Source organism: Corythoichthys intestinalis, chromosome 8 (genome assembly GCF_030265065.1).
Source record: "Corythoichthys intestinalis isolate RoL2023-P3 chromosome 8, ASM3026506v1, whole genome shotgun sequence".
Lineage (NCBI taxonomy): Eukaryota > Metazoa > Chordata > Actinopteri > Syngnathiformes > Syngnathidae > Corythoichthys > Corythoichthys intestinalis.
The window spans coordinates 7734907-7755760 of NC_080402.1; the positions used below are offsets into that span (position 1 = coordinate 7734907).

General features: G+C 38.5%; 1 protein-coding gene across 4 annotated transcripts in view; it reads left to right on the plus strand.

Annotated features, from left to right (window-relative positions):
* Positions 1-20854, plus strand: part of fam13a (family with sequence similarity 13 member A) — a 131030-nt gene that overhangs the window by 76910 nt on the left and 33266 nt on the right. For all 4 annotated transcript variants that reach the window (XM_057842690.1, XM_057842694.1, XM_057842692.1 and 1 more), the window contains exons 9-13: positions 1008-1049; positions 1128-1295; positions 1469-1655; positions 5337-5404; positions 5566-5608. In XM_057842690.1, coding sequence (XP_057698673.1) covers positions 1008-1049; positions 1128-1295; positions 1469-1655; positions 5337-5404; positions 5566-5608 — 508 coding nt within the window. The remainder of the gene's footprint in view (positions 1-1007; positions 1050-1127; positions 1296-1468; positions 1656-5336; positions 5405-5565; positions 5609-20854) is intronic.

The following is a 20854-nucleotide window of genomic DNA, read 5'->3' on the forward strand; positions in this document are numbered from 1 at the left end:
TCATTTGCAAAGAGACAGTCGCTGTTTTAAAGAGTTCACTGTAAGGCAATATTACTAAACAAGACACGCTGACATGTACGACAACATTTCAGGGAAGATACGCAGCGAGAAATTTAAGCAACTTAAAGCTAGTTTAATTTCACAGCAGCACTATTTCGCAAGAGCCCGAGAGTCAAAGGCTGCCGTGGCGCAGTTGGTAGCTTGAATTGTCCTGGGACTGAAGCGTCAGCGGTTCGATTCCTGGCTATGATTGCCCACTGGCGAAGTGCCCTTGGGCAAGGCACTGAACCCTAACTTGCCCCCAATGGGTTGGCAGCGCCTTGCATGACAGCAACACCATTGGTGTGTGAATGCTGGTGTGAATGGGTAAATGTGTGCTAATGTAAAGCGCTTTGGCCATTGTAACAATGTAGATAAAGCACTATATAAGTACTCTCCATTTACCATTTCAAAAGGACTAGAAAGCTGAAACTTAACTACAACTAGAAATGCTTGTTGCGAGATTGTTGAAATTATTGATTAAATAATAAAGCAAATGTGACACAAAGAAGGGCTTGCTAAAATTTGCTTAAAAATATTGTTCTAGATAAAGGATGTCAGCCAAGGTCGCCCCCCAACATTTTTACCACACCAAATCTGGCCCCCTTTGCAAAAAGTTTGGACACCCCTGATCTAAATAAAACAAGCTGAAAGCGCACAGTAGTACTTTGGCCTCTTGTAGGACGTTTCGCGGGTGTAGGACATATTGGCAGAACACCGGTTTTGTCCTACTCTCGTCTCATCCAGTCTTTCCTGTTCATTATGCTTTTGCTGCTCGTTTTGTAAAGTATTGACAACGCTGTCTTTTTATCCGTGGTTCCCTTTAAATTCCTTCTATTTTAAATTGTACTGAATTGCGTGAAATTGTTTGTCAGTTTCTATTTTTTTATGTGAGTTTGGAATTGGCGTTGAACTCTTTTCTAAATGGTCTTAAAAAGGTCTTAAGTTTCACTTTCTTCTTTTTTCAGTACCCACTACCCCCCTCTAGTTCACACACCTGATGCCATTAGGTAAGTTATATCTCTTAGAGCCTATTCAGTATTCACCTGTCGATGCATATTTATGTCACCTTGTCACCTCCTAAACAGCATATTGAACAGGACAATCCGTTTGGCGGTTGAGCAGCACCTCTTCGATGTCCATCAAACGTCGGACTTTGTCGAGTTGACCTCGCGGCGGCTCGCTCTGTCAGCGAGGCAGCGACGACGTAACCTGCGAGAAATGCAGGACACCTCCGCGCAGCTCAACAGAAGCAGGTACGGCAACGAAAACTGAACACACGTGAACATTGGTTATCACAAAACGAAGCATGTGGACAGTAAATAGAGTTAGCCAGGAATGCTAAACAGCGCAAAGCTTATTAACGTCACGCTTTATGAAGAGCAGATAGGACACAAAGCAGGCCTCTTCTGTCCTTTCAACCTCACAGAACAGACACCAACAAGGAGAACATCCCGACATTTGAAGACTGGAGCGGTACAAGCTTCAGGGTGCCCACGGGCGACGTCAGTGTGGAATCGCACGGTGGACAGAGCGCTCAGGTGCCGCAAAGGCCGAAAGCCAGGAAGTGGAAACACAACCCTACGCTGGCGCAGCTCAACCAGGACGCCCACACAGTGAGTTTTCTCTTGAACTGGAAGTGAATGATGATATTTCAGTGCCAGGTTCGCTCAAGTGGCTGAATCATAGAAGAGAAACATTTGTTATAACATTTACTACTACATGATTTTAGATTTTGTGTCAAAACATACAGAGCAAAATAAACACTTAAATATCATTTTTTTTAGCCAATTTAATTCCATCCAAATTCATGGTTTCCCCATAGATTTTTTTGAAGCTGTGGTGGGCTAATTGCTATATATATTGATAAATGAGATTTTTTTTAACAGCATTAATTTTTTCCAAGAAGAACCATAACAAAGATGTACTGTATTGGCCCGATTATAAGACGACCCCCTCTTTTTCAAGACTCAAGTTTGAAAAAAGACTTTTTGAACACCAAATTAATCTTTATACAGAAAATAATTACAGTACATCTGAAACAAATGATTATAACAATACATTTGAGAGAAAAAGCATGTTATTTTGCCTCATTCAATTCTTATCTGAACATATAAATATGTAAACTAAAGTGCAATCACTTTCGTAAATGGCTTCTGGTTTTTGAAATGTAAATAAACCAATCTATTGTGATAAAACAACAAAATTGCAATAACTGCATTAACCATCAAAGTGAAGTCTAACTAACTGTAGTCTTGAAATAAATCTGAATAAGGAAAAACATTGCAATAAAATGATGCAAACTAATTAACCCTTTAACACCGAACGTGTCGGCAGCGATGCATTTACGCATATCGTCTTTGAAGCGCCGTCACGCTGTAATTACTAGAAGTGTGCAAAATTTCCGATTCTTAGATTTTTCGCGATTCGGCCGTGGAAGATTCGAGAACGATTCACAAACATCCAAATTCCGATTATTGAAATATGCCAAGTAAAGCGGAAGTACAACACACTCAGCGCGCCGCGCGGTCAATGAGCAACGGAGCGAGAGTAGCTAAACATCATGCTTCTCATTACCCGGCCCCTCGGGTAATGCCAATGCTCAACTCACGGCTCTAGCTCAACTCATGCCACGAGATAAAAAAACACAACCACATACCTGACTGCTGCTGAAAAGCTGCTACAAAAGTATGTCATCCACATAATGTTACGGTAGATATCATTTATATAGGACTAGATGCACTACGGTAACGGTAGCGTTTGCAGCACATCTACAAAAAGCTAGATGCGGACGTAGTAAACGGCCGCCATCTTAAAGCAGTACACTTCCCTGCAAGGCTGTTGTAGCGAACCTTCCAAGCAAACCTAATTAACTTTTTATCTAAAATACTCCTAAATCGGTAAAATATTGACTTGAATCTATCTTTAAAATAGTTTTAAAACTTTCACATGTCGAAAGTAGACAAAAGGGAAATTATGGATTAACGGGAGCAATTTTAACAACTTTAACGGTTGATTCACAACATTAAATTAATTGAATGTAGTTTAAAGCTGCTGATACAGAATGGGCACTGGAGTTTTTTATTTACTGTTATTTTTGTATATTTGTTTACTGCTATATGTTAACTTGATACTGAAATAGTAGTTTGGTTTAGCCTCAGAGTATTTTTGAACAATTTTGGAACTAATGTACAAAACTTTAAAAAAATTAAAAAAAAAATTTTTTTAAAAGGGGGGGGTGCATCAATAATCGTTTTAGAATCGAATCGGAGCATCTGAATCGTAATCGTAATCGAATCGTTAGGTGCCCAAAGATTCCCAGCTCTAGTAATTACGTCACCCACGTGCGGCTGGTTGGACTCATTTGAAAGTGCGGAAGTTGATGTCCACACCAGTTTTTATTTGAAGTCAATCAACCAAGAAAAATGGGAGATAATGTCATTTGAGTTTTATAGTTTTATTGCACTCATAATTATGCATTCAAACGCTGCATGGACCATGTATCTATCTCCATATTTCCATAATTTCTTGTCCTTTTTCAAAACCGAAAGCAGCACAGAAGACTACATATCCCAAGAGCCGTTGTGATGTCAAGAAGGACGAACCGAATGTGATCATTTTTAATAAATGTCCGAGCAAGGCGCCAACTAATGAAAGGGAGGCATGCGAAGCAAGCAACGGCCGGTTGGTTTGAGCGAGCGACTTTGAAACGTGCAGAATGAATCTAAAACTACATTAAGCGCAAGCTAATGCATTATTTCATTAACTCAAGGAAGAAGATGAGCCGTATTTGTCGTTGTTTTCTTTGGATGAGTCAGCGTCTCGGCGAGTAGAAGTGACAGCAGCACGCAAACGGTGAAAGAGTAGGCAGTGTGACGTTGTGTGTGACGCAGTTCCGTGAGCTGATCAAGAAGAAGCTTTATTGAGTGTGCAAAAAAAAAAAACTTTATTGGGTCGTATGCCTGAAAAATTTGAATTGAACTGAACTACTTGTCAGTATTTTTTAAAATACTTTTTTTCAGTGATATTTTTTTCTCCACTATAATCTTTTCAATTTTTATGTAGATGTGTGTTCGAGAAGCTTGATTGCATGTATGTATATACTTTTGATAAGGTGATGGGTACAACACTTAACTTCACAGAGATATCCTCCAAACCCTTTGTGTGTTAGATGATATATATATATATTTTTTTCTCACTATTTTGCACTGTATATAACCTGTTTTTTACCATAGTATGTGTAAATGCCAAAAACGCCTATGACCATACCTGCTGTTTGTGTTGAATCGTCAAGCATAAAACTATTCAATCTTATTTTTTTTCTATTGAATGTTTATCCTAACAAGTTGAATAAATAATATCAAGCTTCAAAACGGTTGGTCGAGCATGTTTGGTTGTCAATGGGACGTCAACATTACAAATTTTGAAAAAAAAATTTGGGATTTTTTTTTTTTCTTTTTGGGTCCAAAATGTGGACTATAATTGGTCAGTGAAGAAAACAACAGTTTGGACATGAAGTTCAAGGTGTCCTGAAAAAGGGACCCAACTTGGCCATTGTAAACAATTTTTTCTTTGAAATATAAAGACAACATAAAATGCATGCAAATTCGGCCAAAATAGGCTTAGGTGTTAAAAGGGTTAAACTTGAGAGTAGCTGAGATTAGGGATGGGAATCGAAATCCGATTCCAATTCCGAACCGGTTCCTAGTGTTTCGAGGCCTTGACATCACAATGAAAAAGCCTTAACGATCCCTTTAACGATTCCCAAAGGCGCGTATTGCGTTGTCACGTCACAAAAATCAAACAACGTGATTTTTTTTTTTTTTTTTTTTTTTTTACACATTCTGTCTGTCATGGTTGAGGTTTACCAATGTTGACAATTACAGGCCTCTCTAATCTTTTCAAGTAGGAGAACTTGCACAATTGGTGGTTGACTAAATACTTTTTGCCCTAAAATCAAATATTTTTTATTTCAAAAAAAGGGAATAAAAAATTAATTGTATACATGTGTTTTAGTCGGCCTTTCGGTTGTCGGTTTTCGGCCAAAAATTTTGCTTTTGGTACATACAGTGGGGAGAACAAGTATTTGACACACTGCCAATGGGTTTTCCCATTGGCAGTGTGTCAAATACTTGTTCTCCACACTGTATCTAGTTGTAATCCGCTCACAATTCTGTCACATTTTTCAATAGATTTGTGTACAAAATATTGTCTACCATCATTTAATGTCAGAGGCTGTCTATCATAGCACATTTTGAAGTTTTTTATTAACCCCTCCTGATGAATTCACATTGAAGGAATCCTGTTGCAATTCGCCAACATTTGGGAGAACCAGGCCCAGCTTCATGGAGTTTTATAAGAAAAGGTGAGCACCTTGAAGGAAAAAAAATTGGCTTGAATAATCTTGTTTTCAGTGGATGAGCGTGTGCCTGCCACCCGCAGATTTGCGCTGTTGTGTTTATACGGTACACTGATCCACTGGATTGAAGCCATCAACATGTTTTTTTTCCCCTCCGCATTTTCCAGGAATGAAGCTTCAAGAAATGATGACCTTCCCTTTTACTCAAAGGTAAGATTGCTCTCCCACTTTCTTGCTATCTTTCCTTGCTCTTCTGATTAAAAAAAAGAAAAAAAGCGGGGAAAAAAAGGTCACACAGGGTTCTCAAATGTAAGTAATGCGGGCCAATTTAGGCCCGCGGAACAACATTTAGTGGCCCCCTAATTGACATGAAAGTTTGTGTTTGTTACGGTGACCTTAAAGTTTTACATTCACTTTAACTCATTGGATGCCATTGAAAGCGATTGATGTCAAAAAGCGACAGATGTCTAATTAATTTGAAGTGGGAAGGTGACAACAAATGAACGTTCGTTCACCCTCTCACTTCAAATAGTTTGGACGTCTACCAGTGCTAAACATTGCAAAACATGTTTTAATTTAATTAATTGCTGCCAATGATGTTTACAAGCGCTAAACTGGTTTAAATTCAAAGCTGAAGATGACTGGACGCCACATAAACGTCTACCATTAGCAATGGTAGTGAAACATTTGCGGTAATACGTATAGAATTGGTCCAAAAGTTAGCCAAAGTAAAATAACGTTGTGAGTCACTTAGATCAAAAGTGACACAGACGCTTTACAGTTCAGGAACATGTACAAATGTCAACTTTTACAGGCAGTCGCAATTTATTTTTAGCCACTTTCACACACAGATCCAGTAAACCGAAGGCTGAAAGCCAAGTGAAGCGGGATATTGCCACAACATGACCTGCAATTAACACTGTTCTGCTTTTCAGTCATCCTTTACACACTAGTAGTTAGAGTTCAAACAAAATAACTTTTGGAGATATATTCAGGGGTGAAAGTGGGCCAGAACACGGTGCTTTGATTCCGAAAATATGGCAGCAACGGTCAAAACGCTATGAAAAAAAAAAATAAAAAATAAAATAATGCTAAGCTGCCACACATGCGTTCTAGCTCCAAGAACAAAACAATGTACCAACATCAGATTTACATACACAAGTGTTAACAACAAGCATCATAAAGTGCTTGTGTAGCGTAATCCGTTTCCACCAATATTTATTATTGATTTCATTCCACGGACGGCACGGAGGTTTCCCCAGCTGCTGCAGTTATCCGAGTCTGACGATGATAAGTCACGTCAATGTGCGAATGCACGCAGCAAAGCAAAACGCCTGGACTCATTTATCCGTTCAATTGGCTGACTTACTGACATGTGATCAGCAGAGATGGTTAGCTCTGATTGGTTCAAATGTGCATGTTTTCTGGAACAGCAAAAAAAAAAAAAAAAAAGCTTGTTGAATTGATGCGACAAAAAAAGGCAATGCAACATAAAATGGATCAAATCTTTAAGAGCAACGAAAGAGTTGAGGAGGCTTAATTATCATATTTAGTTTTATTTACTCTGATGGGGAGGTTCAGAACATCTGAGCTGTCAATGTGCACTTTGGACTTATATTTGTTCGTTTATGTTAGGCTACTTATTCATTTCCTTATGATTTAAAAAAGTCAATGTTTGCGCGATCTTCAAAATACATTCCATTTCACTCTGCATAATATAAGTCTTTTGTACTTATTTTTCTGAATGTATGTTACTTACAGTGGGGAGAACAAGTATTTGATACACTGCCAATGGGAAAACCCATTGGCAGTGTATCAAATACTTGTTCTCCCCACTGTATATCTTTATTATTAAAAAATTAGAAAAAGGAAATGTTTACATTAACTTCAATTTTAATTAAAGATCCCGATCGATCGGGTCTGACGTCACGTCATTTTCAAAGTATCGGAATCGGCAAAAAAATATCGGACATGCCTATTTTTGATATATGTATATTTTTTCATTAAATCGTTTTCTAATTGTATTTAACGTTACAGACAAAATGTCTTACATTCATCCAGAGTCTTTAGTTTTGGCTTAAAGTAGGGCTATCAAATTTATTGCGTAAACGGCGGTAATTAATTTTTAAAAAATTAATCACGTTAAAATATTTAATGCAATTTACGCATGCGCTGCACGACCCACTCAGGCACTGTTGCGTTCGATCTATAATGGCGCCATTTTACCTATATATAGAGCTAACAGGCAGCGTAAAATGAGTAGAGAGAATTTTGGCAGTCTTTGGAACCTCTTTTTAATTGCTTAAAGCCTTAAAATCCCTCTCTCAATAATTAGAAATATCGTGGGACGCAATGTGGGGAAGAACGATACTTGTTGATCATTTCCCTAACAACCTATGTTACTTCCCAACGTAGAGAAGATATATCAATTGGTGCCACTACGCACAGCAATGGTTGCACTTCCCATCATGCATTTGGGCAGAACATTTAAATGGCTACAGTATCATTTACTGAAAGCTCAACAAATACACTAGATGGCAATATTTAGTCACAATATACAAAGTCACATTTATCCTTTAAGAATTACAAGTATTTCTATCCGTGGATCCCTCTCACAGAAAGAATGTTAATAATGTAAATGCCATCTTGAGGATTTATTGTCATAATAAACAAATACAGTACTTTTGTACTGTATGTTGAATGTATATATTCGTCCGAGTTTTATTCATTTTTTTCTTAATGCATTGCCAAAATGTATATGATCGGGAAAAATTATCGGGAATGATTGGAATTGAATCGGGGGCAAATAAAAAGCAATCGGATGGAGAAATATCGGGATCGGCAGATACTGAAATTAAAACGATCGGGATCGGATCGGGAGCAAAAAAACATGATCGGAACAACCCTAATTTTAATATATATCCTATGTTCTTATGTAGTTAAAATTGAGATTTAGCATTTAGTATGTGAGGAAATGAGGGAAAATAAAAATTAGGAGATGGGGGTTGGGGTTATTGCTGTTTTTGTTAACTTTTATTTTGCAAATCATTGAAAAAATACAATTTTGAATGAAAATCAGTTTTTGTATGTGTTATAGAAATTACTGTGCTAAAACAGTTTTCTTTGCATTTCAGTAGTTTAAGAGGTTTGACACCCCTCCAAAAAAATGGGGAACATTTTTTTAAAGAAATAAAATTCATGGCTCTGTGGCGACCTTCACGTCGGGCAGTTCCGGCAAGAAATTCTAGCCACTTTCACCCCTGGATATATTGCAATACAAGACGTCACGATGTGCATTGAGTTGGAAATAAATTTATCCCAATATATAGACTAGAGGCTTTGACACATGATTTGAGCAAAATAGCCCATAAATATTCTAATCAAATTGCTTTAATGACTCAGCAAATTTTCCATATGTTGTCGCCAGTCATTTTGTTGTGTTCATGAAGCGGGAAGGATAAATTTTTGGTTATAGTATGTAAGCACAAGAACTGGCTTCCACACACTTAATTAACAATGAGAAGTAATCAGTGTTGTCACAGATTACTTAAAAAAGTAATTTAATTACTGATTGCGCCTCAAAAAAGTAATCTGGTTACTTTACTGATTATCATCAAAGTAACTAAGTTACTTTAAAAGTAATTAATCGTTACTTTTTACCAATTTTTCTCCCATTGCTGCCTTACACTAAAGAATGACAACAGAAAAATGCTATCACATGTAATTGACTTTCCGATAATTAAATTTAAAGGCGAAGATCAGAATTTTTCACATAAGGCTTAATGTTCGAGTTAGCAGGGGTTGAATTAGTCGATGGAGTTGAGTTCAACCACCAGAGACTCGCGCTAGCTTAACCATTCAGGCGCCCTTAAACTAACAGATGACTGACGCAAACTGCATGGAATTTGTTGAAATCAACTCCACCGACAAATTAAACCCACGCTAACTCAAAAATTAAGCCGTAATGTCAAAAATTCTGAAATTCGAGTTCGGGTTTAGGGCTTAAGGATAACAGCATCTCGTTGCCAATGTAAAACAATGCATATTGACTGCGCAATAATCAACAACACACAAATGCATTGTGTAATAAAGAGTGCAAAAAACACAAAGGTGTGGCTAGGCATGAATGCGCGCTACAACCCAAAAGTAAGCCGTACACACACGAGTTCAATTTGGCTACAAAACGTGGCGGAAACTAAGCACTTTACACTCAATCGGACGTACAGTGCCTTGCAAAAGTATTCGGCCCCCTTGAATCTTACAACCTTTCGCCACATTTCAGGCTTCAAACATAAAGATATAAAATTTATTTTTTTTGTCAAGAATCAACAACAAGTGGGACACAATCGTGAAGTGGAACAACATTTATTGGATAATTTAAACTTTTTTAACAAATAAAAAACTGAAAAGTGGGGCGTGCAATATTATTCGGCCCCTTTACTTTCAGTGCAGCAAACTCACTCCAGAAGTTCAGTGAGGATCTCTGAATGATCCAATGTTGTCCAAATGACCGATGATGATAAATAGAATCCACCTGTGTGTAATCAAGTCTCCGTATAAATGCACCTGCTCTGTGATAGTCTCAGGGTTCTGTTTAAAGTGCAGAGAGCATTATGAAAACCAAGGAACACACCAGGCAGGTCCGAGATACTGTTGTGGAGAAGTTTAAAGCCGGATTTGGATACAAAAAGATTTCCCAAGCTTTAAACATCTCAAGGAGCACTGTGCAAGTCATCATATTGAAATGGAAGGAGCATCAGACCACTGCAAATCTACCAAGACCCGGCCGTCCTTCCAAACTTTCTTCTCAAACAAGGAGAAAATTGATCAGAGATGCAGACAAGAGGCCCATGATCACTCTGGATGAACTGCAGAGATCTACAGCTGAGGTGCTCTGGTCACATGAAACCAAAATTGAACTTTATGGCCACAATGCAAAACGATATGTTTGGCGTAAAAGCAACACAGCGCATCACCCTGAACACACCATCCCCACTGTCAAACATGGTGGTGGCAGCATCATGGTTTGGGCCTGCTTTTCTTCAGCAGGGACAGGGAAGATGGTTAAAATTGACGGGAAGATGGATGCAGCCAAATACAGGAACATTCTGGAAGAAAACCTGTTGGTATCTGCACAAGACCTGAGACTGGGACGGAGATTTATCGTCCAACAGGACAATGATCCAAAACATAAAGCCAAATCTACAATGGAATGGTTGAAAAATAAACCTATCCAGGTGTTAGAATGGCCAAGTCAAAGTCCAGACCTGAATCCAATCGAGAATCTGTGGAAAGAGCTGAAGACTGCTGTTCACAAACACTCTCCATCCAACCTCACTGAGCTCGAGCTGTTTTGCAAGGAAGAATGGGCAAGAATGTCAGTCTCTCGATGTGCAAAACTGATAGAAACATACCCCAAGCGACTTGCAGCTGTAATTGGAGCAAAAGGTGGCGCTACAAAGTATTAACGCAAGGGGGCCGAATAATATTGCACGCCCCACTTTTCAGTTTTTTATTTGTTAAAAAAGTTTAAATTATCCAATAAATTTTGTTCCACTTCACGATTGTGTCCCACTTGTTGTTGATTCTTGACAAAAAATTAAATTGTTATATCTTTATGTTTGAAGCCTGAAATGTGGCGAAAGGTTGCAAGGTTCAAGGGGGCCGAATACTTTTGCAAGGCACTGTACAACACATCCCAAAGATGCTAGACAAACACGTCACTTCACGGCATTAATGTGCAACACGAATATGATGTAAACACTGCTTGCGGACTTGAAATGATTTCTACCCGACGTTGTAACGGCATAGCTACGAAACGGCTGCGAAAGTAGCGGCTTCAACCAATCGCTGGAACCCTCCAGAATGAAGGAAAAATACTCATGTTCATTCATGGATACACACACAGATCAACATTCCCTCGCACATCTTAACAGGTGGCTACACTCGGCTCAAATGTGCACCCTCACTCCACACGCCTTTCTCAGTCCCAAAACACCAAAACCGGTAGTAACTCTGAGCGGTTACCATGGAAACGAACACATAGTGGGAGACTTTCTAATATTTTCTATTCAAAATGCTCTTCGTACATGACTACAATATTAGTCATTCTACATAAATTGTGAGGCAATAACAAAATAGTAACGCACAGACGCTAAGGAAACTAACTTTAATCACTAGGAAACTAATCAGATTACTGGTTTGGAAAAATGAACGCATTAGATTTCTCGTTGCTGAAAGAAAGCAATCAGATTACAGTAACGCATTACTAACAACACTGCAAGTAATAGCAGGTGGTTCAATCAAAGGTCATTTCAAGCTCACGAAACTAAAATGATCACCTAACAATAAACTACCGTAATTTCTCGAATATAAGGCGCACCTGTGTATAATGCGCACCCCAAATTTACTTGTAAAATCTAGGGAAAATTATCGCACCCGTTTATAACGCGCACCCTAATTTTAGCACCAATAAATAGAAGAATACAAGAAAACAGAGCTCGTGTACAGATACAGAAATGTCATTTTACTGAATGGTGAAACACAGCACAAGCATAGCATATTGGTAGTTCAAAGCATTACCATAAACTGGCAATGTTTACGGTAATAATATGATTTGACAACTTCTCCAACTTACCAGAATCTAGGAGAAAACAAGACAGATGTGACTTTTTTTTAAAAGGCTGCTGTAGAACTTGCTCGTTTCATCATGATGAATAAATGTTTCTTCCATGGATTGATACGGTAAAATGAAAGTCGGTATTCCGACTTACATTCTCTCTTATGAAGAGTGAAAAAAGCAGAATTTAACACAGACTAAATCATTCGGCCGATCAGAGTGAAGTATTACCGAAACAAAATGGTGACGTCACGTACCGTAATGGTCGGCAACGTATCGCCCCATACGTTTCTTCAACACCACGTGGCGGTGTCAATAAAAAAAAAATCGGTTTATATATGATATATATTTCTGTCTCCATCCATGTACCCGTTTATAATGCGCACCATGATTTTACAAATTGATTTTTGGGGGGGGGGGGAGTGCGTTATATTCGGGAAATTACGGTAAATACCATTACTAGCAATTAACGTAACAACTGAAACAGTAACTCAAAAAGTTAGCACAGAACATGAAGTTTGAATGTTATTTATATCTGTAGCGCTGCAATGCATGCTGGGAGGCATAAATCATCTTGGACGACAACAGTGTTGACAGCAGGTGGCCGCAATGGTTCTCTGTCTTTCCCAAGAGAGCAGTGGTGGCCAAACGAAGCTTCTTGAAGCAATGAAGCTTTACAGCCAATTGGTTCAAAGCTTCATGCTGGTTCATTTGCTCTATGGCGCAATCAAGTGGTCTTGAAGCACAATAGGCCAACAGTGTTGAGAATTCTATCGTTTAAGAAAATGATATGAATGGAGTTTTCTTAATAGTATATGAACAAAATGCAACAAGTGAACAAAAATTAATACGTTCTTTTTACATAGTATTTTTTTAGTTACATTTTTTTTTACATCTTATCGTGACCCTGTATCGTCCCATTCCTACTAGTAGTGTCCCGCTGCTGTTTTGTCTCTAACTCTAACACTGAAGACAGAAAATTGGCTGTAAATGCAGCTTATTTTTAGCGTTGTTCACCCAGTGATCCCATTTAAGTACATGACAGCCTTAATGAAAACCCAGCGTTTAATGACCTGTCCCTTTTTAAGTAGAAGGTTGGATATTGTACTAACATTCGACACCAAACTGTTAACATGAAAAATAGTTTGTAGAAATATCGGCATAATCATTAAATATAACGACTTTGAGTGCCCAATGAAGTCCAGTTGCTACTTTTGTTTGCTAGCATATGCTTACATTAAAATATAAGAAAATGCAAGAATGGAATGTGGCCAAGTTGTTTTTGTTTGTAGGTTTACAGGAGCTTACAGACAACTACATAATTGTTATGGGGGGAGCAGGGTGCAAGAGGCCACTAGACGACCTTATCAAATCTCTGCAGCTGTTCGGTGTTGCGTTACGGCGCTACACAGTGAATTTGGACAACAATTGCAAGCATTTAGGCGGTGCGTCTCATTGAAGAAACACTCCCACAATGCTTTGCACCTGCTCGTTCATCATTCAAAAGTTGACATGGGGCTAAAAGCTAGGATGTAGGAGCTAACCACAATAGACAGTGGCTTTTTTGGAGATGCTAACAGTTGTCTGGGATGCTATTGCATAAGTTTCTGTATTTATCTGATTGTAATAGTGAGTTATTTAGAATTAATGTCACATAACGAGGCCGCTTATTTTTATGTTGACGAATTGGTTCCTACTGTATGTTAATTATATTTTATTTACAAGTTATGCAACTACTTTAGCTTTAACTATGATGACTATAAGACTGTTTCATTGTTTTGCAAAGTAAGTTGAAATGTTTGCGAATATCTCATTTTGATGAATGAAATAATCAGTCTACCTTAATCAAGGACTACAGAAGTCAGAATAGTTTTTTCTTTTTTTTTTTTAAATTAAAATAATCAATAAAATAAATAATAAAATAAAGATAATTAGAATTTTTTCCCTTTTTTGTTGTTTGCTTTTTTAAATTAATATCATCGACTAGTTGACTGTCTATGATAATCAAGTAAATAATTGACTAATTGACATAGACTGTTAATATTTTAAAAACAATAAATAAAAGATGGAAGAGAATAGTTTTATAATAGGAGAAATGTGTTTTTTATTAAAAAAAAAAAGACCATTTAGTTTAATCATTGTTTTCCAAAGTAAAAACAGATGTTTGCTAATATCTTATTGTGATTAATTTAGTAGATAATCTGTCTGCTTTTATCGAGGATGACGGAAATCCGAAGTTTTTTCTTTTTATAAATATATTTTATTTAAAAACATAAGATACAAAAAAAATTAAACAATGGAAAAAATACTGAAAAAGTATATGTACTCTTTTTTAAAAATGTTTTAAAATTAATAAAATGTTAAAAATAAATTTTAAAAAAGGAAAACAATGCAGAATAGTTACTGTATTTTTTAAATGTTTTTTTTATTTAGTCAATGCTTTCTAAAGTTAAAGCAGATGTTTGCAATTATCTAATTTTAATTAAGACACAGAAATCTTTTTTATTTTCAATTTAAACATTCGTAAATAAAAGAAACAAAATATATTTAAAATATTTGTAATAAAAAAAATAGTAAATTCATTAAAATCGAGAACTTACTGGTTTTATTAAAAACAAAATAAAATAAAATAAATAAAAATAAACCGCAATTTTTACTATTACTTTGATAGTTTATCAATTATCGATCATTTGTGGCATCCCTGCCTTACATAAATCCTGTTATGTGTGCGTTAGACATTCACAAATTAGAAAACAATTTCATTAGCGCGAACTAATGAAGCAAACGGCGCCTCACCCTCTTCATTGCATGCAATTAAAACCCACGCAGCCCTCAGGAGGCTTTAGAAGCGTCATCTCGATGCCCCGCAGTCAGTGTTATGTAAAAAGTGGAGTGCCGAACATTACTATTATGACTTTCAAACTGAAAGCTTTCTTCTTGCTTTCTAATAAAGACGGTTTATTGCATGACAACGACTGATTTGGTTGATTAATCGCGACAGGTTGAGGTGAGAATCGTGGGATTCTCCGAGGATTGTATCAAACGGGATTAACGTGAGCACAGATGTTGTAGCCATGCGTGCCCTTAAACCACCATTACGTCATTGGGAGAAGCCCAGCTGGTACAACAGTAGGTTAAGCCAGACAGTGCTGCACAGGAGCCGCTTTGGCGCTCTTAGAGAAGTCGGCGTTTTTCCAAGTTTGGGCTCTTCTGTACAAACTGACAGAAAATGGGGGTGGGGGTGAAGTTAACACGTTCATATAAGTTTATCAACCCTTATATACTAGTACAGTGGGGCAAATAAGTATTTAGTCAACCACCAATTATGCAAGTTCTCCTACTTGAAAAGATTAGAGAGGCCTGTAATTGTCAACATGGGTGAACCTCAACCATGAGAGACTGAATGTGGAAGAAAAAAAAAAATCACATTGTTTGATTTTTAAATAATTTATTTCCAAATTAGAGTGGAAAATAAGTATTTGCTCACCTACAAACAAGCAAGATTTCTGGCTGTCAAAGAGGTCTAACTTCTTCTAACGAGGTCTAACGAGGCTCCACTCGTTACCTGTATTAATGGCACCTGTTTTAACTCATTATCGGTATAAAAGACACCTGTCCACAATCTCAGTCAGTCACACTCCAAACTCCACTATGGCCAAGACCAAAGAGCTGTCGAAGGACACCAGAGACAAAATTGTAGACCTGCACCAGCCTGGGAACGCTGAATCTGCAATAGGTAAAATGCTTGGTGTAAAGAAATCAACTGTGGGAACAATTATTAGAAAATGAAAGACATACAAGACCACTGATAATCTCCCTCGATCTGGGGCTCCATGCAAGATCTCACCCCGTGGCTTCAAAATGATAACAAGAACGGTGAGCAAAAATCCCAGAACCACACAGAGGGACCTAGTGAATGACCTACAGAGAGCTGGGACCACAGTAACTAAGGCTACTATCAGTAACACAATGCGCCGCCAGGGACTCGAATCCTGCACTGCCAGACGTGTCCCCCTGCTGAAGCCAGTACACGTCCAGGCCCATCTGCGGTTCGCTAGAGAGCATTTGGATGATCCAGAAGAGGACTGGGAGAATGTGTTATGGTCAGATGAAACCAAAATAGAACTTTTTGGTGGAAACACAGGTTCTCGTGTTTGGAGGAGAAAGAATACTGAATTGCGACACCATACCCACTGTGAAGCATGGGGGTGGAAACATCATGCTTTGGGGCTGTTTTTCTGCAAAGGGACCAGGACGACTGATCTGTGTCAAGGAAAGAATGAATGGGGCCATGTATCGTGAGATTTTGAGTGAAAATCTCCTTCCATCAGCAAGGGCATTGAAGATGAGACGTGGCTGGGTCTTTCAGCGTGACAATGATCCCAAACACACAGCCAGGGCAACAAAGGAGTGGCTTCGTAAGAAGCATTTCAAGGTCCTGGAGTGGCTTAACCAGTCTCCAGATCTCAACCCCATAGAAAATCTGTGGAGGGAGTTGAAAGTCTGTTGCCCAACGACAACCCCAAAACATCACTGCTCTAGAGGAGATCTGCATGGAGGAATTGGCCAAAATACCAGCAACAGTGTGTGAAAAGCTTGTCAAGAGTTACAGAAAACGTTTGGCCTCCGTTATTGCCAACAAAGGCTACATAACAAAGTATTGAGATGAACTTTTGGTATTGACCAAATACTTATTTTCCACCATGATTTGCAAATAAATTCTTTAAAAATCAAACAATGTGATTTTGGTTGTTTTTTTTCACATTCTGTCTCTCATGGTTGAGGTTTACCCATGTTGGCAATCATAGGCCTCTCTAATTTTTCAAGTGGGAGAACTTGCACAATTAGTGGTTGACTAAATACTTATTTGCCCCACTGTATATGTAATATATAAACCTATGTTGTGTTTTTCCATAAACTTTTGATAAGGGCTATGTTTAATTAAATTATTAAGATTTGTGGCAGACCGGAGCTTGGACACTGTTGGCGTAAAGGAATGTCTGCACTATTGTGTTGAAATCAGTTGTTCATCCTTCCATTTTGGATACCAACATTAAGAGGGAGTCTATCCTAGGTTACTTTAGAAATTCAAACCAGAAACACAAAACAAGCATTCACACCATTGGGCAATTTCCAGTCCTCAATGAACCGAACCGGTGATAAAACGCTGCCTGTACACTTGTTTTTTTTTTTCACGACGTTTGGGAATTGAAATCGGAATCCCCAGGACAGTTTGCGTGTGGTTCTACTGTACAACAACTAGTAACGGGATCCGAGTGCGACCCTTCCAGTAAGTAGCCCCCCCTGTGGCATTTAGGGAGCTCCTGTGGCTCCGTGTCCTGATTTTGTTTTTCCCTAAAAATAGCCAGCTCTCACGCCCAGAGACAGAGGAAAAGGGACACTATCAGTTTCAATCAGAGATGCTAAATGCATGATTTTCCCGGTTACACTTTCCTCCAAAGTTACAATGACAGAACGGCAAATGTGTCTTCTTTTGTTATATTTTTTAGGAGTGCTTTTATAGCTTATTTATCAGGTGGGGAAAAACATACAGTGGTATGAATTAATATCTGAACCCTTTGGAATTTCTCACATTTCTGCATAAAGTCACCATCAAATGTGATCTGATCTTTGTCAAAATCACACAGATGGTAAAAACAGTGTCTTTTTTTTTTTTTTAGTAAAACCACCCAAACATTTATAGGTTTTCATATTTCAATGAGGATTGTATGCAAACAATGACAGAATGGGGGGAAAGCAAATAAGTGAACCATCACATTTAATTATTTGTGCCCCCCCTTTGGCAGCAATCACTTCAACCAGATGCTTCCTGTAGCTGCAGATCAGTTTGCCACGTCAGTCAGGATTAATCTTGGCCCATTCTTCTCTACCAAACTGCTGTAGTTCAGTCAGATTCCTGGGATGTCTGGCATGAATGGCTGTCTTTAGGTCATGCCACAGCATCTCAATGGGGTTCAAGTCTGGACTTTGGCGTGGCCACTCCAGAACGTGTATTTTCAATCAATCAATCAATCAACTTTATTTGTATAGCACATTTAAAAATCCGCCAAGGAGACCAAAGTGCTTTACATAGCAAAACACAGCAAAATAAGTCAACTTTGAAAGATAAAACAAACACATAAAATAAAATAAATAAAAGACGAGGTCATAAACTGTCATTGCACATTAAAAGCTGACGAAAAATAAAATGTTTTAAGACGTGATTTAAAATCCGTAAGTGAGGGGGCCTGTCTAATAGTAAGTGGTAATTGGTTCCACAGCCTGGGCGCCATCACCGCAAATGCACGGTCACCCCTAAGCTTCAGCCTTGATCTTGGGACTACTAGAAGCAGGTGGTCAGCTGATCTGAGGGTTCTGGTTGGACTGTAAGGCTGAAGCAGTTCTGACAAATATGGCGGCGCAAGATTATTCAAACATTTAAAAACAAATAATAATATCTTAAAATGTATTCGGTAATGTACCGGGAGCCAGTGAAGAGATGCTAAAATTGGGGTGATATGTTCACGCCTGCGGGTTCTAGTTAGGAGTCGAGCAGCAGAGTTTTGTACAAGTTGCAGACGGGCCAGTGCCGCCTGACCGACACCTGCATACAAAGAATTACCGTAATCCAGCCGAGTTGTGACAAAAGCATGAATCAATTTTTCCATATCAGAGCGTGAAACAATAGATTTCACCTTAGCAATCTGGCGAAGCTGATAAAAACAGTCCCGAACAACACAAGAAATCTGCTTCTCAAATTTAAAATCAGCATCAAATTGGACCCCTAGATTTTTGACATAATTCTTAAGAAACGGAGACAATGAACCGAGGTCAACATTCAGGGAGGCCTGGCTACTCGGTTTGAACACCATGACTTCAGACTTACTGTCATTCAAACTTAAAAAATTACATGAGAGCCACGACTTTATATTGTTGAGGCATTCAATAAGTTGACAGAAAGTGCCATTCTGCGCCAATGGAAAATAGATCTGACAGTCATCAGCATACAAATGAAATGAAACACCATGTTTTCTAAAAACAGAACCAAGAGGCAATAAATAAAGTGAAAATAAAAGAGGGCCGAGAACAGATCCCTGGGGAACCCCATGTGGAAGCGATGCCTTTTTGGACATGAAATTGCCCATTTTCACACAAAAACTCCGTTCATTTAGGTAAGACTTAAACCATTCAAGAGCGACACCTTGAATACCCACACTGTGTTCAAGACGAGAAATTAAAATCTGATGGTCTACGGTATCAAATGCTGCAGATAAATCCAAAAGAACTAAAACAACAAACTTGCCAGAGTCTGTTGCCAGAAGTATATCATTTGATACTCTTAAAAGTGCCGACTCAGTGCTGTGGAGGGATTTAAAACCAGACTGAAATGGTTCCGAAATCTGGTTTTCTTCAAGGAATGGTAGCAGCTGACTATAGATAACCTTTTCTAGTATTTTAGAGATGTATGGAAGATGAGAAATGGGCCTAAAATTTGAACAGAGGGTGGAGTCTAGGCCTCTCTTCTTCAACAAAGGTTCTACTACTGCATGCTTAAAGTCACATGGCAATGTGCCAGTAAGGAGACTACAGTTAATAATTTTTAAGACGTGTGGAGCAATGATGTCAAAAACCTCTTTAAATAAGCGAGGGGGAATTACATCGGAGGGGGAACCGGTGGGCTTTATATTACTAACAATGTTTTCGACAAAAGAAGAAGAAACTTGCTCAAACTGGGCGAAAACAGATGAACAGCGCATGGGAACGGAGGGATCATTGCAAAATGGTGAAATAGAGGCTCTAGTTGTAGCAACTCTGTCAATAAAGAATTGAAGAAAGCGGTCACATTTTTCATTTGATGCATCAGGATCTAGGGAAATTGGAGCATCGAGGACAGAATTTATAGTTTTGAAGAGAGCACGGGGATTATTACTACTAGCAATAATTTCCGATAGGTACTTGTGCTTCTCAGCTTTCACAGTCTTCTGATATTTCACCAAGCAGTCTTTTAGGATCTCCCAGGAAACGTGCAGCTTGTTCTTCTGAAACCATTCTGAAGTGGATTTACTTCTGTGTTTTGGATCTTGGATGGTTGGTCTTGTTGCAGTATCCATCCTCTTTTTAGCTTCAACTGTCTGACAGACGGTCTCATGTGTTCCTGCAAAACATCTTGTAAAACTTTTGAATTCATTCTTCCATTAATGATTGCAAGTTGTCCAGGCCCTGAGGTAGCAAAACAGCCCCAAATCCTCCACACATGACGTTGTGTGTTACTCCCAAACAAGTCAACTTTGGTTTCATCAATCCACAAAATAATTTGCCTAAACTTCTGTGGAGTGTCCAAGTGCCTTTTTGCGAACATTGTTTGTTTGTTTGTTTGTTTAGACAGCAGTGGCTTCCTCCGTGGAGTCCTCCATGAACACCATTCTTGGTCATAGTTTTACATATAGTTGATAATGCACAGAGATATTGGACGGTGCCAGTGATTTCTGTAAGTCTTTAGCAGACACTCTAGGGTTCTTTTTTACCTCTCTGAGTATTCTGCACTGAACTCTAAGCGTCATCTTTGGTGGACTGCCACTCGTTGGGAGAGAAGCAACAGTGCCAAACTCTCTCCAGTTGTAGACAACTTCTCTGACTGTCGATTGATGAACATCCAGATTTTTAGAGATGATTTTGTATTCTTTCCCAGCTTTATACAAATCAACAATCCTTGATCGCTGGTCTTCAGACAGCTCTTTTGACTGAGCAATGATGCACATCAGACAATGCTTCTCACCAAGACATTTCTTACCAGGTGTGTGTTTTATAGTGGGCAGGGCAGCTTTAAACCACTCATC